We start from the raw sequence: 21,714 nt of genomic DNA on the forward strand, positions 1-21,714 counted from the left end.
CATCCCTAGGAACAGAAGACACGTCGTCGGAACCAGGTGCGATTTTGGAATATTGAGAATCCAATCGTGCTGCCGCAACACTACCTGAGATAGTGCTACACCGACCTCCAACTGTTCCCTGGATCTTACCCTTATCAGGGAATTGTCCAAGTAAGGGATAACTAAAATTCACTTCCTTCGAAGGAATATCATCATTTCGGCCATTACCTTGGTAAAGACCCGGGGTGCCGTGGACCATCCATACGGCAGCGTCTGAACTGATAGTGACAGTTCTGTACCATAAACCTGAGGTACCCTTGTTGAGAAGGGTAAATTTTGACATGAAGGTAAGCATCCTTGATGTCCCGAGACATCATGTAGTCCCCTTCTTCCAGGTTCGCAATCACTGCTCTGAGTGACTCAATCTTGAATTTGAACCTCTGTATGTAAGTGTTCAAAGATTTTAGATTTAGAATCGGTCTCACCGAGCCGTCCGGCTTCGGTACCACAACAGTGTGGAATAATATATAATATATATATAATATATACTGAGGGCTTGGCAGAGGCGGGAGAGGGTTTCTGTTCCTGGGAACTGGCTGATTTCTGCAGCCTTTTTCCTCTCCCTCTGTCACGGGGCAGAAATGAGGAACCTTTTGCCCGCTTGTCCACGAAAAGACTGCGCCTGATAATACGGCGTCTTCTCATGTTGAGAGGCGACCTGGGGTACAAACGTGGAATTCCCAGCTGTTGCCGTGGCCACCAGGTCTGAAAGACCGACCCCAAATAACTCCTCCCCTTAATAAAGCAATACTTCCAAATGCCGTTTGGAATACGCATCACCTGACCACTGACGTGTCCATAACCCTCTACTGGTAGAAATGGACAACGCGCTTAGACTTGATGCCAGTCGGCAAATATTCCGCTGTGCATCACGCATATATAGAAATGCATCTTTTAAATGCTCTATAGGCAAAAATATATTGTCCCTATCTAGGGTATCAATATTTTCAGTCAGGGAATCCGACCACGCCAACCCAGCACTGCACATCCAGGCTGAGGCGATTGCTGGTCGCAGTATAACACCAGTATGTGTGTAAATACCTTTTAGGATACCCTCCTGCTTTCTATCAGCAGGATCCTTAAGGGCGGCCATCTCAGGCGAAGGTAGAGCCCTTACAAGCGTGTGAGCGCTTTATCCACCCTAGGGGGTGTTTCCCAACGCACCCTAACCTCTGGCGGGAAAGGATATAATGCCAATAACATTTTAGAAATTATCAGTTGTTATCGGGGGAAACCCACCCATCATCACACATCTCATTTAATTTCTCAGATTCAGGAAAACTACAGGTAGTTTTTCCTCACCGAACATAATACCCCTTTTTTGGTGGTACTCGTATTATCAGAAATGTGTAAAACATTTTTCATTGCCTCAATCATGTAACGTGTGGCCCTACTGGAAGTCACATTCGTCTCTTCACCGTCGACACTGGAGTCAGTATCCGTGTCGGCGTCTATATCTGCCATCTGAGGTAACGGGCGCTTTAGAGCCCCTGACGGCCTATGAGACGTCTGGACAGGCACAAGCTGAGTAGCCGGCTGTCTCATGTCAACCACTGTCTTTTATACAGAGCTGACACTGTCACGTAATTCCTTCCAACAGTTCATCCACTCAGGTGTCGACCCCCTAGGGGGTGACATCACTATTACAGGCAATCTGCTCCGTCTCCACATCATTTTTCTCCTCATACATGTCGACACAAAAGTACCGACATACAGCACACACACAGGGAATGCTCTGATAGAGGACAGGACCCCACTAGCCCTTTGGGGAGACAGAGGGAGAGTTTGCCAGCACACACCAGAGCGCTATATATATACAGGGATAACCTTATATAAGTGTTTTTCCCCTTATAGCTGCTGTATAGTTAATACTGCGCCTAATTAGTGCCCCCCTCTCTTTTTTAACCCTTTCTGTAGTGTAGTGACTGCAGGGGAGAGCCAGGGAGCTTCCCTCCAACGGAGCTGTGAGGGAAAATGGCGCCAGTGTGCTGAGGAGATAGGATCCGCCCCCTTATCGGCGGCCTTATCTCCCGTTTTTCTATGTATTCTGGCAGGGGTTAAATGCATCCATATAGCCCAGGAGCTATATGTGATGCATTTTTTTGCCATCCAAGGTGTTTTTATTGCGTCTCAGGGCGCCCCCCCCTAGCGCCCTGCACCCTCAGTGACCGAAGTGTGAAGTGTGCTGAGAGCAATGGCGCACAGCTGCAGTGCTGTGCGCTACCTTGTTGAAGACAGGACGTCTTCTGCCGCCGATTTTCCGGACCTCTTCTGCCTTCTGGCTCTGTAAGGGGGCCGGCGGCGCGGCTCTGGGACCCATCCAAGCTGGGCCTGTGATCGTCCCTCTGGAGCTAATGTCCAGTAGCCTAAGAAGCCCAATCCACTCTGCACGCAGGTGAGTTCGCTTCTTCTCCCCTTAGTCCCTCGATGCAGTGAGCCTGTTGCCAGCAGGTCTCACTGAAAATAAAAAACCTAAACTAAAACTTTCACTAAGAAGCTCAGGAGAGCCCCTAGTGTGCACCCTTCTCGTTCGGGCACAGAGATCTAACTGAGGCTTGGAGGAGGGTCATAGGGGGAGGAGCCAGTGCACACCAGATAGTCCTAAAGCTTTCTTTAGATGTGCCCAGTCTCCTGCGGAGCCGCTATTCCCCATGGTCCTTACGGAGTCCCCAGCATCCACTTAGGACGTTAGAGAAATTCACATTTGCATTTAACAAATTCCACATATCCAACCAGTCCGGTGTCGGCGTTGCCGACTGAGACAGCACACTCATTTGCTCCACCTCCTCCCTAGTAGAGCCTTCCGCTTCAGACATGCCGACACACGCGTTCCCCGACACCCCACACACTCAGGGAATTCTCTATCTGGAGACAGTTCCCCCCACAAGGCTCTTTGGAGAGACAGAGAGAGAGTATGCCAGCACACACCCCAGCGCCAATGACCCAGGGAAAAAAATTACCCAGATAGTGCTTTTTACAATTATATATATATATATATATATATATATATATATATATATATAAATAACACTGCGCCAAATTATGTGCCCCCCCCCCCCTTCTTTCAAACCCTCTGTCACCGTGTTCAGCAGGGGAGAGTCCGGGGAGCCAGCTTCTCAGCGTGTGCTGTGGAGAAAATGGCGCTGGTGAGTGCTGAGGATCAAGCTCAGCCCCCTCAGCGGTGGGCTTCGGTCCCACTTGATTGCTTTGAAAAACTGGCGGGGGCTCTCATATATACCGAGCAAAGCTAATATTTATATCCTACTATGCCAGAGAAGAGGTTTAATTGCTGCCCAGGGCGTTCCCCCTGCGCCCTGCACCCTTACAGTGCCTGCCGTGTGTGTGTTGTGTGGGAGCAATGGCTGCGCGTTACCTCAGTGAAGATCTGAAGTCTTCTGCCGCCTTTGAAGTCTTCTTTCTTCATATACTCACCCGGCTTCTATCTTCCGCCTCTGTGAGGAGGACGGCGGCGCGGCTCCGGGACGAACTGCAAGGAGAGACCTGCGTTCCGACTCCCTCTGGAGCTAATGGTGTCCAGTAGCCTAAGAAGCAGATCCTAGCAATTAAGTAGGTCTGCTTCTCTCCCCTCAGTCCCACGATGCAGGGAGCCTGTTGCCAGCAGGCTCCCTGAAAATAAAAAACCTAACAAAATACTTTTTCAGGGAAACTCAGGAGAGCTCACTGTAATGCACCCAGTCTTCTCTGGGCACAGTATCAAACTGAGGTCTGGAGGAGGGGCATAGAGGGAGGAGCCAGTGCACACCCATATCTAAAGTTCTTTTTAGTGCCCATGTCTCCTGCGGAGCCCGTCTATCCCCATGGTCCTTACGGAGTCCCCAGCATCCTCTAGGACGCAAGAGAAATAACAAACTCTAAACATTTAAAAAATTTATATAAAACTAAGGAAACTCCTAGGAGCTCCTCTAGCTGTGACCGGCTCCTCCGGGCACATTTTCTAAACTGAGTCTGGTAGGAGGAGCATAGAGGGAGGGGCCAGTCCACACTATTAACTCTTAAAGTGCCAGTGGCTCCTAGTGGACCCGTCTATACCCTATGGTACTAAATTGGACCCCAGCATCCTCTAGGACGTAAGAGAAATACAAGAATACCAACATCTCCAAATAAGGAGTGTATAGTATTCATTCATTTGATTTACAGACGGGTCCTCAGTTATCTTGGCTGTTTCTGCGCCTAGACGGAGGTTTAGTCACGCCTAGGTGATAGCTTAGGTTGCTGAGTTTAATCACGGACAGGCATGTTGAGGCACGACTACATACTCAGCATGCAATACACATCTCCACCACTGGGTGGCTAATGCTCCACTAATCCAGTACTTTAGAGCGAAAAGCGGCGGATTGATCTACAAGCTCTTGCAAATGGTCAGTGACGAATGTACGTACTGCATACTGTACACACAGACCAATGGTAAGATGGAGAGAGTAAAGAGAAATTTATTTTTATAGAGACGCAAACGAACGTGTTAAAACACTTGTGCCGTGTAAGTGTATACAGACTCAAACGCAATAAGCAACACAGTAGTTTATATAGATGCAAATCATGATATACTGTAGAATGTGTTACAAACTACAGTATGTAACGATAAGGATACAGTATGATGAAGTGTCCAATATGAGCGTCCAAGTCCCCTACACAAAAACCAATGGGAGGGGCTCACTGCTTACAGTACATTTACACATGAGCTTGTGCAGTTGCGCAGACTATGATTGGGAATAGTAACTTGTGCCGAGCGCAGCAGTAGCGGAGCGAGGCACCTTGCCCGAAGCATGGCGAGCGGACACGGTGCACTAATTGGGGTTCCCAGTCACTGTACGGAGAAAACGACACCAAAAATACATTAAAAAACTCATGTCGACCTTTTGACCTGTCGACCTAGACCATGTCGACAAATAGTGGTCGACCTAGTTACTGACGACACTCCAAACCACACCCGTCTGCTTGCACATGCAGGATAGCCCGCATTAGTTGAACGGATACTCGCATTAGCATAAGGTAGCAAGTTTCGCTTTAGCAGCAGCCTGCACCTACAGCTGCTTTGCCTGCCGCTCAGAATCAGCACCTAGGAAAACTGAAGCAATATGCTGTATCAAAAATACATACAAACTGCATAAAAAATGACTTGGCAGCTTTAAACTTCAGTGTAAAGGTAGATCTGTCACTACACATTAAGTAGGTATCTGAATATAAATAAATGTATATTTACTGTGTGTTACAGCTGCATTGTTTCATCTACATTTCAAACTTTACATGTCTCCATGAAGTTACCCCATGACTATTACCTCTATGCACTGGCAGGAGCATGGCAGTTTAATCCTTGCAGACACTGTGACTGGGTCGGACAAATATTTACTATGACAGTTTCACTGTGAAACTGCGTAAGAAATACATGAAAGAAGCAGACAGCATAGATGACAGGAAATAATAGAGGCGGACAGATTACGGGGAAGATTCGACCATCCCAAGCGGGAAATAAATGGTGAAGATTATATTGCAATTGATCAAATACATACTTTCATTTTGCTCACTGGCTTTGGCATATTCTTTGCTTTAAAGGCAAATGATCATCAAAAATATTTTAAAGAATCCCATCACCTGCCCACAGCAGATGTAGTAATCTTGGGTCTTGTGTCGGACTAGCAACCGTGAGAATGCACTCGATCAATGTTTCTAGGTGACTGGTGTGCATCAGTGAACAATGGGGGTAATTCTGAGTTGATCGCAGCAGCCAGAAAGTTAGCAATTGGGCAAAACCATGTGCACTGCAGGTGTGGCAGATATAAAATTTGCAGAGAGAGTTAGATTTGGGTGGGTTATTTTGTTTCTGTGCAGGGTAAATACTGGCTGCTTTATTTTTACACTGCAATTTAGACTGCAGATTGAACACACCACACCCAAATCTAACTCTCTCTGCAAATGTTATATCTGCCTCCCCTGCAGTGCACATGGTTTTGCCCAATTGCTAAAAAATTTCCTGCTGTGATCAACTTGGAATTACCCCCAATATTTGCTTGCTCTGGTGTTGTATGAAATGTCACAGCGCCCCCACTAGGTAATGTATAAGCCGGACGCTTGTCTGCAGGAAATGTGTAGAGGGAATGCCCGAGTAAAATGTGTAAAGGCTGAAATAAAAGCGCGTGAGCCATTACTGACATTCCTACTGACTGGCTATAACTTCTACCTCTCTGGCCTGTTTATTTACCATTGTACTAAAGGGGTTTTCCACCTTTGGATTATTTTCATCTATTTATTTGCTTCTACTGCAAGATGATTGTCAGCCGTGCCTAAATACTGCCAAATAACATTTTATTTTTTGTTGCCCTGGGATAGGACGCAAAGCCGTTCTCTGGATGAAGATCACAGCAGAGATGTTGTATATCCAGAGGAAACATAATATAAATACATGGCTGAAACATGCAGAAAGGCATCCGAAAGAAAAAATGGATAGCAAAAGATGCAGGGGCCCTTGTCCAACCCAATAATACAAAGCCATTTGGAGATAGAAAATCTGTCAATATTCTGCAACTACTGACACAAAGTATGGATTTCAAGGGGAAGATTTATCAAAGCTTGGATAGGGATAAAGGGGGGGAAGGATGTATTACCCACAGATTGTTTCAGTGGTGAAGCAGGAAGCAGTAGAGACAAGGGTGGTCATTCAGAGTTGATCGCTCGCTAGCAGTTTTTAGCAGTTATGCAAATGCTAAGCCGCCTCCCACTGGGAGTGTATTTTAGCTTAGCCGAAGTGCGAACGAAAGGATCGCAGAGCAGCTACAAAATTATTTTGTGCAGTTTCAGAGAAGCTTCAGACCTACTCAGCGCTTGTGATGACTTCAGACTGTTCAGATCCTGTTTTGACATCACAAACACGCCCTGCGTTCGCCCAGTCACGCCTGCGTTTTTCCTGGCATGCCTGCGTTTTTCCGAACACTCCCTGAAAACGGTCAGTTGACATCCAGAAATGCCCACTTCATGTCAATCAGTCTGCGGCCAGCAGTGCGACTGAAAAGCTTCGCTAGACCCTGTGAGAAACTACATCGTTCGTTGTAATAGTACGACGCGCGTGCGCATTGCGCTGCATACGCAGTAGTGCCTTTTTTTGCCCCATCGCTGCACAGCAAACGAATGCAGCTAGCGATCAAATCGGAATGACCACCCAGAAGTATAATCATTTCGCTTGCCGGAGTTGTGGTAGGAGGGAAAACTGACCATTCATACATTGCCTGGCATACCGTAGTGTGTACATAACGCACACCGATACAGATTCTCTCCCATACCGACAAATCATACCAACCAATCAACTTCTAATTGTCATCATTCAAACACTCCCTGTAAAGTTACAGTTAAAAGTTGATTGGTTGGTACTTTAAACTCTCTCCAAGGCTTGATACATCAGTATAGACTGAGCAACAGATTAATACCCAAACGAATCACAGCCGCTGAAAAGCAACTCCCAGTTTGCTCTGGGATTTGTAGTTCTTCAACAACTGAGGTGCCATTACTTTCCCACTCCAAGATTAGAACATAACCCGGCTAAAGTGGTCAATAAATGCCAACAGCCAAACACAGAGCAACTTTGTGCAGTGACATGTCATTTATATACACTCCTATACAACAGCAGGGCATTCCGTAGCACAGGCAATTATACACGTGACACACAATACATACATGTGCTGGATATTACTGGTCTACAAAACATAAACAAGGAACTAAAGCAGTGTGGAACAGCAGCAAGCAGAGCTTCGGGATATTACAGAAATACAACTGCATAGATTTAATATATTCCTATCAAAGTCCATTTTTACGACTATGAACAGCTGACGCATACAGTTTATAAACCGCTAGTGACACCCAGAGACAAGCTGTCCGGCCATGTATATACCTTTATCAGATAAAACGAGGTGACACACAGGCTACACATACAGACTGCATTCACTGATCACTGCTGGGGTCACTCACCAGGCTGCAAACACCTCTCCTTGCAGATGTCACACACACACGGCATACACACACACGGCATACACACCCCACCCTGCAGGTGGGCACTGATAAAGACTGCATACTCTCCCTCAGTGCTAGGGTCACTCACACATCATACACACTCACACAGCATACCTCTCACTGCTGGGGTCAGTCACATGACATACCGCCCACTGCTGGGGTCAGTCACATGACATACCTCTCACTGCTGGGATCTGTCACATGACATACCTCTCACTGCTGGGGTCAGTCACATTACATACCTCTCACTGCTGGGGTCAGTAATATGGCATACCTCTCACTGCTAGGGTCAGTCACACGGCATACCTCTCACTGCTGGGGTCAATCACATTACATACCTCTCACTGCTGGGGTCAGTCACACGGCATACCTCTCACTGCTGGGATCCGTCACACGACATACCTCTCACTGCTGGGGTCAATCACATTACATACCTCTCACTGCTGGGGTCAATCACATTACATACTGTACTTCTCACTGCTGGGCTCTGTCACATGGCATACCTCTCACTGCTGGGATCCGTCACATGGCATACCTCTCACTGCTGGGGTCAGTCACACGGCATACCTCTCACTGCTGGGCTCCGTCACATGGCATACCTCTCACTGCTGGGGTCAGTCACATGGCATACCTCCCACTGCTGGGGTCAGTCACATTACATACCTCCCACTGCTGGGGTCAGTCACATGGCATACCTCTCACTGCTGGGGTCAGTCACATTACATACCTCCCACTGCTGGGGTCAGTCACATGATATACCTCCCACTGCTGGGGTCAGTCACATGATATACCTCTCACTGCTGGGATCAGTCATACGGCATAACTCTCACTGCTGGGGTCAGTCACATGGCATACCTCTCACTGCTGGGGTCAGTCACACGGCATACCTCTCACTGCTGGGGTCAGTCACATTACATACCTCTCACTGCTGGGGTCAGTCACATGGCATACCTCTCACTGCTGGGGTCAGTCACACGGCATACCTCTCACTGCTGGGGTCAGTCACATTACATACCTCTCACTGCTGGGGTCAGTCACACATTACCTCTCACTGCTGGGGTCAGTCACACGGCATACCTCTCACTGCTGGGGTCAGTCACATGACATACCTCTCACTGCTGGGGTCAGTCACACGGCATACCTCTCACAGCTGGGGTCAGTCACATTGCATACCTCTCACTGCTGGGGTCAGTCACATGGCATACCTCTCACTGCTGGGCTCCGTCACATGGCATACCTCTCACTGCTGGGGTCAGTCACACAGCATACCTGTCACTGCCGGGGTCAGTCACATGGCATACCTCTCACTGCTGGGGTCAGTCACATGGCATACCTGTCACTGCTGGGGTCAGTCACATTGCATACCTCTCACTGCTGGGGTCAGTCACATGGCATACCTCTCAGAGCTGACGTCACCTGAAGGGATCTCCTTGTCCTCCACTTTCCTTTCTCCATCTTCTTGCTCACACTCTTCCCTCTCTGGCTGAGGCTCAGGTTCATGCTGGTTCAGTTTTTGCAAAGGTAAGTAGGAGAAAAAAGACAGGAAGCCTGTCATGCCGCAGTCAGCATAAAGAGTCAGACATAGAGCCAATCACCACTTTCCTTTCTAAAGACAACTTAAAGAACTTAAAGCAAGTCAGCTTTCACCTAAACATAAAACGTGTCATTAGCATGCTGTGACATTGCTGTAGCTCCACAGACTCTCCTGACAACACTACGGTAACCATAGATGGGAGCCAATCTGTCATATAAACACTGTAACTCCACCCTCTCCCACTGCTATCAGAACACAAGGGCTAGAACTTGATACTCAAAAGGGAAAATAAACAGTGTACAGTCTAAATACAACGGGAGCCTGCAGAGTTCAGCACCCAGCATCCAGACATGATCCTACCTGTGTCTGAGAGCTGCTATCCTGCACAGTGGTGACAGGCGTCCGGCCAGCGGCTTCTGCGCAGGACTGTTTCATGGTCTCCAGCTCCTCCAGCAATATCTTCTCTCTCTCCGTGACCTGATTTTCACTGATCGCTGATGCATTCTGAACACATTATACTCATTTCACTTCCTTGCTACATAATAGATTGTTTCCACAGTTACAGTAAAACTTAAATGTCCACATAATTCTGTTTGTTTTTTTTTTGAGAATGCTGAAGGGAAAGATACTGGGCTGGATATTAGGATACAATGACAGAATCAGCCTCTAGATAGAACCAAAGTGGAACAAGGTTGGCAAATTCCTTTTTCCTTTATATAGGCTCTGATGTTGTCAGAGCTCAAGTGACTAAGGGCCTGATTGAGAGGTGGACACTAATCATGTCGCTGCTACGTCTTTGTACGGACCGGAGAAGATATGCAAATGTCGCAGCCGCCATATTTTATACAGAGACGCCTACCACAGGCTACTCAGATCCGCCGCTTGTGCATGAAGACGCAACAATGGATCAACAATGGCTGCACTATGGGACCTCTTCTGGGCAAGCCTAGGGTTGCTGAGAATGGGGCCAAAACTAGTGTATAAGAAGATGCAGTTGCTGGCTGCGGCACGTCCCGAAATAGTTGCAGTACAGCTGCGTTTCAGTTGCCGCACCCCCGTTACCTCCTACAAACGGTCACTATCTGTCAGTCACTCTGCAGCACACAACGAGCATTGCTGCAATACAATCATGGCACATGTGCGCAGTGTGACTCTGATGCAGGCGCTGTAGCAAAAACATTGGCCAACTGTGCAAATATGGGCTTTGCATCCAACTCCGAATCAGACCCAGACTGATCTGTCCACATAATGGTAAGGGTACGGAGTTTCAATTACTATTACGGCATATAAAAATATACTGCTACCTTCATCCAGTGTATGTAACACAACAAAGAAGTATCAAGGCCACAAGCACGCTAGGGACCAGAGATGCATTGTGCTAGGTCTATTGTCTCACCAGAACACCGAGCACTGCCACGTGTACTCTCTGAGAAAACATTTAGCGTTGTGATTGTTCCATCTGTCCACATGCGTGAAATCCGGTTCATCGTTATTCAGTGACATGCGTTATCATTACACTGGTCAACAGTCATGTTAGTTCTCCCCCCTTACACCCCCCCCCCCATTTATCACCAATCACACATTCTGCAAAATATAAAGAGTGCATTATAACAGTGATAAATCCATTATAAGTCACCCACTCCCCATTGCTTTTGCCTTTCTATACTGTACAATGGTGGTCATTCCGAGTTGTTCGCTCGGATGCTGCTTTTAGCAGCTTTGCACACGCTAAGCCGCCGCCTACTGGGAGTGAATCTTAGCTTATCAAAATTGCGAACGAAAGATTAGCAGAATTGCGAATAGACACTTCTTAGCAGTTTCTGAGTAGCTCCAGACTTACTCGGCATCTGCGATCAGTTCAGTGCTTGTCGTTCCTGGTTTGACGTCACAAACACACCCAGCGTTCGCCCAGACACTCCTCCGTTTCTCCAGCCACTCCCGCGTTTTTCCCAGAAACGGTAGCGTTTTTTCACACACTCCCATAAAACAGCCTGTTTCCGCCCAGAAACACCCACTTCCTGTCAATCACACTACGATCACCAGAACAAAGAAAAAACCTTGTAATGCCGTGAGTAAAATACCTAACTGCATAGCAAATTTACTTGGCGCAGTCGCAGTGCGAACATTGCGCATGCGCAGTTAGCGGAAAATCGCTGCGATGCGAAGAAAAATACCGAGCTAACAACTCGGAATGACCCCCAATGTCTTTGCCAGGTTTTCTAGTTAGCCATTAAAGGTTATTATTTTGTTGTACTGTTTTAGCCACACAAAGGTATCTACGGCTACACATTTGACTAACATAGGGCAGCAGTGTTCCTGATTGCAGTGCGATGCAAATCCCATGTTATTCTGGATAAGCCTGTTCCTATGACAGCGCAGATCATCCTCTCACCTCTGCTAGTTGTGTCCTGAGCTGGTGCAGATCTGCAAGGAGCTGTTCCTGGTCGTACATCTGTCTCTCCAGCTGTGCCGTATGAGCCAGCCTCAAGGCCTCGGTCGCTTGCTGGTACTCCTGCTCCTGCCTCACCAGCTCCTGCGACATTTCCTCCACTCGCTCCTCATACATTTGTTTGAATTTGGCGCTTTCTGCACCCATGGCAACCAACTGGTTATAGTCCTGCAGGAAGTGGACGATTTCAATTAATTTCCAGCACATGTCACTCAGAGACCGCTCATATTCCTTTCACACCATAGTACAAGGTATCTCTTGTATGCCTCTAGGAAACAACTTTAATGTGTGGACGTTAATTCAGATAGAAGTGTACTTGGCAGTAGGGTTTTCTTTCATCGCTCTGATAAAGGCTTACATCACTACTCGTGTCATTGGGGATTCCGCTAATTCCACCACATAATCCTTGTGTTTTTCTCCACTCTCCTCCTAACGTCATGGTACTGCCCCGGTCACACACAGCCCTCGCAGACACATCACTCATCTCTTTATATATGCAGCGCTGCTGGGAACCCTGCTATTCCCATTATATAACTCAGACTGTGGCTTCCTTCTGCCTCCATTCCCTTGCTCACATCATGACACTACCCCTACTAAATACAGCCCAATCCCCTCTAATACATCACACATCTCATGGTATACTGCTGGGAACCCTGTAATTCCCATTATATAACTCTGAGACTGTGGCTTCCTTCTGCCTCCATTCCCTTGCTCACATCATGACACTACCCCTAGTAAACACAGCCCACTCCTCTCTAATACATCACACATCTCATTGTATACTGCTGGGGATCCTGCTCCTCCCATTATATAACTCTCAGTCTGTGGCTTCCTTCTGCCTCCATTCCCCTGCTCACATTACCCCTACCATATACAGCCAAGTCCCCACTAACCACATCACTCATCACAAGGTATACTGCTGGGGATCCTGCTCCTTCCACTACATGCAGTTTCTATGCCCCCTCTATCATGTTGTTGCTCCTGTCACATATAGCCCTGTCCTCACTGACTTAATTACATGAGTTGAGACAGGGCCGACGAGCAGTGCAACCGCACTGGGCGCCCACCGCGGCACTAACTGTGGCTCCCTGCTTCCCCCTCCTATTTCTCCCCGAGTAACCCGCTCGCGGGGCGAAGTTTCACGGAATGACGCGGTTGCGTCGTTACGTCACGATGCAACCCCGTCACTCCGCGAACCCCCCCGAGCGGAGTACAGAGGGGGATCCAAGTTAGGAAGAGGGAAAGGACGGAGCGAGGAGCGACTGGTGAGGCGGGCCGAAGAGCGGTAATCGCCTCTGTAAGTATTCTCTCTCTCTCAATGTGTAAAATGGGGACACCTGCCGTAATGTGTGAAATGGGGACTCTTGCCTGCCGTAGTGTGGGGATTTAATGTATCGAGGGCATTGTGGTGTGTGGCATAATATGGTGCAGGGGGCATTACTGTGTGGGGCTTAATATGGTAGAATTTTTTTATTTTTTTTCCTGTGGTGGTCGTGATCTGTTGGGGCAGGGTCAAAAACTGGATTGTGAGGTAGTCTTTTCAGACGAGGCCATGCCCATTTAAATGAGGCCACACCCATTTAGATGAGGTCACGCCACTTGCCGTGTGCGCGCGCACATTTTTTTTTATCTAGGTGGGTGGGGGGGCGGGGGCACATTTTTTTATGTCATGGGGGGGCGCATTTTTAAATCTCGCACTGGGAGCCAAATTGGCTAGAAACAGCCCTGAGTTGAGAATCACTTGGGAAAATTCAATTCCCAACATCAATGCAATGAGCCATTTTGGAACAACATCACAACATCAAGAATTATTAATTGTGAACATCCTCTGCAAATAACTACACTGGAACACTATGCTTAAAGTGGAATCACCATAATGTTAACTACAGAATATTAGATTTATTACAGCAAAATAAGGCATTTTTTAATTTGGTCATAAATTAATATCATCAATAGAGAAAAATATAAGAGAGACTTTGCTATACAACTTAATGGGAACATGGAGTGAGTGACGCTAGTGGCCATGGCAGCTCCAGCCCCCGCCCACTAGTGATGTGCTGAGAGACTGGGGGTGTAACAGCAGTTCACACATGCACCAAGAGCTTCCTATTGGTCCACGCATCACAAACAGGGGCAGATTTTGCGGCAACCATAGCCTGGCATGAAAGGAACTGGTGCAATGTGGCCCAAAATGTACGCAGTGGTTGAGCTTATAAAATAGAAGACAAAGTGCGCAGTCCTCACTCTAAACCAGCTACCAGCGAAATGCCGCCATAACAACACGCTGGACTCTGAACAGAGGATCATGAGTAGCTTTACACGTTACTCGGAATGCCACAGAACGCAATGGCATTGCTATGTGATATATCATCTGTAATATGAAGATGCTGGTGCACATTTTGATCAAATAGGGTTTGCCAATCTACTGAAGTAAGGTGACATTATCCAGCTGGTACTGCAATAAAGTAATCTTGTTCAGATGGCTACCACGACAAAGTAATCTCATACAGGTGGGTACTTCAACATTGTAATCTGATTCAGATCAGTAACACACCAAGGTGATCTTATTCAGATGGGTGGCAGACCTAGGTGATCTTATTCAGATGGGTGGCACACCAAGGTGATCTTATTCAGATGGGTGGCAGACCTAGGTGATCTTATTCAGATGGGTGGCACACCTAGGTGACCTTATTCAGATGGGTGGCACACCTAGGTGACCTTATTCAGTTGGGTGGCACACCTAGGTGACCTTATTCAGATGAGTGGCACACCTAGGTGACCTTATTCAGATGAGTGGCTCACCTAGGTGATCTTATTCAGATGGGCGGCACACCTAGGTGACCTTATTCAGAAGGGTGGCACACCTAGGTGACCTTATTCAGATGGGTGGCACACCTAGGTGATCTTATTCAGATGGGTGGCACACCTAGGTGATCTTATTCAGATGGGTGGCACACCTAGGTGATCTTATTCAGATGGGTGGCACACCTAGGTGATCTAATTCAGATGGGTGGCACACCTAGGTGACCTTATTCATATAGTCATCCATAATTTGATCACTATACAGGTACACCACCGATTTTCCGGCAACCGATGATCCGGAACCTCTTTTAATCCGGACAATTTTGATTTGTCCGGATTAAAGGGGGTTAGGGACATCCTTTAATCCGGAACATTTTCTGCGCATGGGCGTAACACGCAATACGCGCAAGTGTCAGTGGGTACAGCTTCCACGGACACTGCAGGTGACACAGCAAGCATCAGTGGGGCTGTTATGGCGTCCAAGGTCACAGCAAGTACCGCACATGGGCGGAACACACAGCCTGAGCCCGCACATGGGCGGAACACACAGCCTGAGCCTAATACCTGTTTTGCTTATAAACAGTTTTGCATACACTACTGTGTTTATTCATTAATTAATATTATACTGTAGCATAAATTTTTACTATTTATTACTTTAGAAATGTTCTGAAGGTGCAAAATTAGTTTCCACCGTTAATCCGGCAAAATCGATAATCCGGCACGGCACTGGAACCGAGGATGCCAGAAAATCGGTGGTGTACCTGTATTACAAACTCAGGACATCATGTGATCGGACATTTCCTTAGGCCATAAAACCAGCCCACTCATCACTTTGGTCCATATATAAAGTCATCATCAATAGGAAACTATTAGCATTTATGGTGTTTAATTTGGATTCCTTCAATACTGTGTACAATTCTGGGCACCTTACTACAAAAAGGATATCCTGGAGCTAGAAAAGGTTCAAAGGCGGGCGACCAAACTAATTAAGGGTATGGAGACGCTGGAATACGAAGAAAGGCTTGCAAGACTAGGCATGTTTACACTGGAAAAGAGGAGATTAAGAGGGGACATGATCAACATTTACAAATATATAAGGGGACAATATACAGATCTTGCGCAGGACCTGTTTTTGGTTAGATCAACACAGTGAACTCGTGGACACTCACTCAGGTTAGAGGAGATTCCACACAATACGGCGTAAAGGCTTTTTTACGGTAAGGACGATACGTGTTTGGAATTCCCTGCCTGAGGGAGTTGTAATGGCCAACTCAGTCAACACCTTTAAGAATGGGTTAGACAAATTCCTAATGGATAAGGATATCCAGGGTTATGGGGCATAGTCACGCACTATGGTTATTATAAAAAAGAGGGGTTAATCGGAACGGCAGTCAGCAACTTCAGTCAAAATTTTATACAAAATAATCGTGCATAGGAGACCACAAATAGGTTGAACCCGATGGACAATTGTCTTTTTTCAACCTTAGATACTATGTTACTATGTTACTATGTATGTCACAACCAAGTCACAGAAGTCAGATGCAAAGAAGGTAAAAATAAGAATTTACTTACCGATAATTCTATTTCTCATAGTCCGTAGTGGATGCTGGGAACTCCGTAAGGACCATGGGGGATAGCGGCTCCGCAGGAGACTGGGCACAAAAAGTAAAAGCTTTAGACTAGCTGGTGTGCACTGGCTCCTCCCCCTATGACCCTCCTCCAAGCCTCAGTTAAGATACTGTGCCCGGACGAGCGTACATAATAAGGAAGGATCTTGAATCCCGGGTAAGACTCATACCAGCCACACCAATCACACCGTACAACTCGTGATCTGAACCCAGTTAACAGTATGATAACCGTAGGAGCCTCTGAAAAGATGGCTTCCAACAATAAACAACCCGATTTGTTTGTAACAATAACTATATACAAGTATTGCAGACAATCCGCACTTGGGATGGGCGCCCAGCATCCACTACGGACTATGAGAAATAGAATTATCGGTAAGTAAATTCTTATTTTCTCTGACGTCCTAGTGGATGCTGGGAACTCCGTAAGGACCATGGGGATTATACCAAAGCTCCCAAACGGGCGGGAGAGTGCGGATGACTCTGCAGCACCGAATGAGAGAACTCCAGGTCCTCCTCAGCCAGGGTATCAAATTTGTAGAATTTAGCAAACGTGTTTGCCCCTGACCAAGTAGCTGCTCGGCAAAGTTGTAAAGCCGAGACCCCTCGGGCAGCCGCCCAAGATGAGCCCACCTTCCTTGTGGAATGGGCTTTTACAGATTTTGGCTGTGGCAGGCCTGCCACAGAATGTGCAAGTTGAATTGTACTACAAATCCAACGAGCAATCGTCTGCTTAGAAGCAGGAGCACCCAGCTTGTTGGGTGCATACAGTATAAACAGCGAGTCAGATTTTCTGACTCCAGCCGTCCTGGAAACATATTTTCAGGGCCCTGACTACGTCCAGCAACTTGGAGTCCTCCAAGTCCCTAGTAGCCACAGGTACCACAATAGGTTGATTCATGTGAAACGCTGAAACCACCTTAGGGAGAAATTGAGGACGAGTCCTCAATTCCGCCCTATCCGAATGAAATATCAGGTAAGGGCTTTTATAGGATAAAGCCGCCAATTCTGATACGCGCCTGGCTGAAGCCAGGGCCAACAGCATTACCACTTTCCATGTGAGATATTTCAAATCCACTGTGGCAAGTGGTTCAAACCAATGTGATTTTAGGAACCCTAAAACTACATTGAGATCCCAAGGTGCCACTGGAGGCACAAAAGGAGGCTGTATATGCAGTACCCCTTTGACAAACGTCTGAACTTCAGGCACTGAAGCCAGTTCTTTCTGGAAGAAGATCGACAGGGCCGAATTTTGAACCTTAATGGATCCTAATTTTAGGCCCATAGACAATCCTGCTTGCAGGAAATGTAGGAAACGACCCAGTTGAAATTCCTCCGTAGGGGCCTTCTTGGCCTCACACCACGCAACATATTTTCGCCAAATGCGATGATAATGTTTTGCAGTTACATCCTTCCTGGCCTTGATCAGGGTAGGGATGACTTCATCTGGAATGCCTTTTTCCTTCAGGATCCGGCGTTCAACCGCCATGCCGTTAAACGCAGCCGCGGTAAGTCTTGGAACAGACAAGGTCCCTGCTGGAGCAGGTCCTTCCTTAGAGGTAGAGGCCACGGGTCCTCCGTGAGCATCTCTTGCAGCTCCGGGTACCAAGTTCTTCTTGGCCAATCCGGAGCCACGAGTATCGTTCTTACTCCTCTCCTTCTTATGATTCTCAGTACTTTTGGTATGAGAGGAAGAGGAGGGAACACATATACCGACTGGAACACCCACGGAGTTACCAGAGCGTCCACCGCTATTGCCTGAGGGTCCCTTGACCTGGCGCAATATCTGTCCAGTTTCTTGTTGAGACGGGACGCCATCATGTCCACCTTTGGTTTTCCCAACGGTTTACAATCACTTGGAAGACTTCTGGATGAAGTCCCCACTCCCCCGGGTGGAGGTCGTGTCTGCTGAGGAAGTCTGCTTCCCAGTTGTCCACTCCCGGAATGAACACTGCTGACAGTGCTATCACATGATTTTCCGCCCAGCGGAGAATCCTTGCAGCTTCTGCCATTGCCCTCCTGCTTCTTGTGCCGCCCTGTCTGTTTACGTGGGCGACAGCCGTGATGTTGTCCGACTGGATCAATACCGGTTGACCCTGAAGCAGATGCCTTGCTTGACTTAGGGCATTGTAAATGGCCCTTAGCTCTAGGATATTTATGTGAAGAGACGTTTCCATGCTTGACCACAAGCCCTGGAAATTTCTTCCCTGTGTGACTGCTCCCCAGCCTCTCAGGCTGGCATCCGTGGTTACCAGCATCCAATCCTGAATGCCGAATCTGCGGCCCTCTAGAAGATGAGCCTTCTGTAACCACCACAGGAGAGATACCCTTGTCCTTGGAGATAGGGTTATCCGCTGATGCATCTGAAGATGCGATCCGGACCATTTGTCCAGCAGATCCCACTGAAAAGTTCTTGCATGGAATCTTCCGAATGGAATCGCTTCGTAAGAAGCCACCATTTTTCCCAGGACTCTCGTGCACTGATGCACTGACACTTGTCCTGGTTTTAGGAGGTTCCTGACTAGCTCGGATAACTCCCTGGCCTTCTCCTCCGGGAGAAACATCTTTTTCTGGACTGTGTCCAGAATCATGCCTAGGAACAGTAGACGTGTTGTTGGAATCAGCTGTGATTTTGGGATATTTAGAATCCACCCGTGCTGACGTAGCACTACCTGAGATAGTGCTACTCCGACCTCTAACTGTTCCCTGGACCTTGCCCTTATCAGGAGATCGTCCAAGTAAGGGATAATTAATACGCCTTTTCTTCGAAGAAGAATCATCATTTCGGCCATTACCTTGGTAAAGACCCGTGGTGCCGTGGACAATCCAAACGGCAGCGTCTGAAACTGATAATGACAGTTTTGTATCACAAACCTGAGGTACCCTTGGTGAGAAGGGTAGATTGGGACATGGAGATAAGCATCCTTGATGTCTAGAGATACCATATAGTCCCCTTCTTCCAGGTTCGCTATCACTGCTCTGAGTGACTCCATCTTGAATTTGAACCTTTTTATGTAAGTGTTCAAAGATTTTAGATTTAAAATTGGTCTCACCGAGCCGTCCGGCTTCGGTACCACAAACAGCGTGGAATAATACCCCTTTCCCTGTTGTAGGAGGGGTACCTTGATTATCACCTGCTGGGAATACAGCTTGTGAATAGCTTCCAATACTGCCTCCCTGTCGGAGGGAGACGTTGGTAGAGCAGACTTCATGCCCGAGTCTGCTTGCAGAGCCCCAGCGTCATGCTGAGGACTTGGCAGAAGCGGGGGAGGGCTTCTGCTCCTGGGAAGAGGCTGCATGGTGCAGTCTTTTTCCCCTTCCTCTGCCCCGGGGCAGGAACGAGCGGCCTTTTTCCCTCTTGCCCTTATAGGGACGAAAGGACTGGGTTTGAAAAGACGGTGTCTTTTTCTGCTGAGAGGTGACCTGGGGTAAAAAAGGTGGATTTTCCAGCCGTTGCTGTGGCCACCAGGTCCGATAGACCGACCCCAAATAACTCCTCCCCTTTATACGGCAATACTTCCATATGTCGTTTGGAATCCGCATCACCTGACCACTGTCGCGTCCATAACGTTCTTCTGGCAGAAATGGACATCGCACTTACTCTAGATGCCAGGGTGCAAATATCCCTCTGTGCATCTCGCATATATAGTAATGCATCCTTTAAATGCTCTATAGTTAATAATATACTGTCCCTATCCAGGGTATCAATATTTTCAGTCAGGGAATCCGACCAAGCCACTCCAGCGCTGCACATCCAGGCTGAGGCGATCGCTGGTCGCAGTATAACACCGGTATGTGTGTATATACCTTTTAAGATATTTTCCAGCCTTCTATCAGCTGGTTCCTTGAGAGCGGCCGTATCAGGAGACGGTAACGCCACTTGTTTTGATAAGCGTGTGAGCGCCTTATCTACCCTAGGGGGTGTTTCCCAACGTGCCCTAACCTCTGGCGGGAAAGGGTATAGTGCCAATAATTTATTAGAAATCAGCAGTTTTTTATCGGGGGAAACCCACGCTTTATCACACACCTCAATTAATTCATCTGACTCAGGAAAAACCACTGGTAGTTTTTTCACACCCCACATAATACCCTTTTTTGTGGTACTTGTAGTGTCAGAAATGTTCAATGCCTCCTTCATTGCCGTGATCATGTAACGTGTGGCCCTACTGGACATTACGTTTGTCTCGTCACCGTCGACACTGGATTCAGTATCCGTGTCAGGGTCTGTGTCGACCATCTGAGGTAACGGGCGTTTTAGCGCCCCTGACGGTGTGTGAGACGCCTGAACAGGCACTAATTGATTTGTCGGCTGTCTCATGTCGTCAACAGTTTTTTGCAAAGTGCTGACATTGTCACGTAATTCTTTAATTACTACCATCCAGTCAGGTGTCGACTCCCTAGGGGGTGACATCACTAACACAGGCAATTGCTCTGCTCCACATCATTTTCCTCCTCATACATGTCGACACAATCGTACCGACACCCAGCACACACACAGGGAATGCTCTGATAGAGGACAGGACCCCACTAGCCCTTTGGGGAGACAGAGGGAGAGTTTGCCAGCACACACCAGAGCGCTATATATATATATACAGGGATAACCTTATATAAGTGTTACTCCCTGTTATAGCTGCTGTATTTATATATTAGCTGCCAATAGTGCCACCCTCTCTGTTTTACCCTGTTTCTGTAGTGCAGGACTGCAGGGGAGAGTCAGGGAGCCGTCCTTCCAGCAGAGCTGTGAAAGAAAATGGCGCTTGTGTGCTGAGGAGAAAGGCCCCGCCCCCTTCACGGCGGCCTTTTCTCACGCTTTTTTCAGGAAACTGGCAGGGGATAAATGCATCCATATAGCCCAGGAGCTATATGTGATGCATTTTTTTTTAGCCATATAAGGTTTTTATATCGTTTTTATTGCGTCTCAGGGCGCTCCCCCCCAGCGCCCTGCACCCTCAGTGACCGGAGTGTGAAGTGTGCTGAGAGCAATGGCGCACAGCTGCAGTGCTGTGCGCTACCTTATTTGAAGACAGGAACGTCTTCTGCCGCCGCTTTCTCCGGACCTCTTCGCTCTTCTGGCTCTGTAAGGGGGCCGGCGGCGCGGCTCCGGGACCCATCCAGGCTGAACCTGTGATCGTCCCTCTGGAGCTAATGTCCAGTAGCCAAGAAGCCCAATCCACTCTGCAGTCAGGTGAGTTCGCTTCTTCTCCCCTTAGTCCCACGATGCAGAGAGCCTGTTGCCAGCAGGACTCACT

The 21,714-nt window shown here is 47.7% G+C and overlaps 1 protein-coding gene across 10 annotated transcripts in view; it reads right to left on the bottom strand.

Moving 5' to 3' along the window:
- The window catches only part of AKAP9 (A-kinase anchoring protein 9), a 467,089-nt gene that overhangs the window by 223,013 nt on the left and 222,362 nt on the right, over window positions 1-21,714 (bottom strand). For all 10 annotated transcript variants that reach the window (XM_063921430.1, XM_063921427.1, XM_063921429.1 and 7 more), the window contains 3 exons: window positions 11,982-12,206; window positions 9,950-10,093; window positions 9,453-9,556 (listed from right to left, as the gene is read on the bottom strand). In XM_063921430.1, coding sequence (XP_063777500.1) covers window positions 9,453-9,556; window positions 9,950-10,093; window positions 11,982-12,206 — 473 coding nt within the window. The remainder of the gene's footprint in view (window positions 1-9,452; window positions 9,557-9,949; window positions 10,094-11,981; window positions 12,207-21,714) is intronic.

The sequence above is a fragment of the Pseudophryne corroboree genome, chromosome 5 (genome assembly GCF_028390025.1).
Source record: "Pseudophryne corroboree isolate aPseCor3 chromosome 5, aPseCor3.hap2, whole genome shotgun sequence".
Classification (NCBI taxonomy): domain Eukaryota; kingdom Metazoa; phylum Chordata; class Amphibia; order Anura; family Myobatrachidae; genus Pseudophryne; species Pseudophryne corroboree.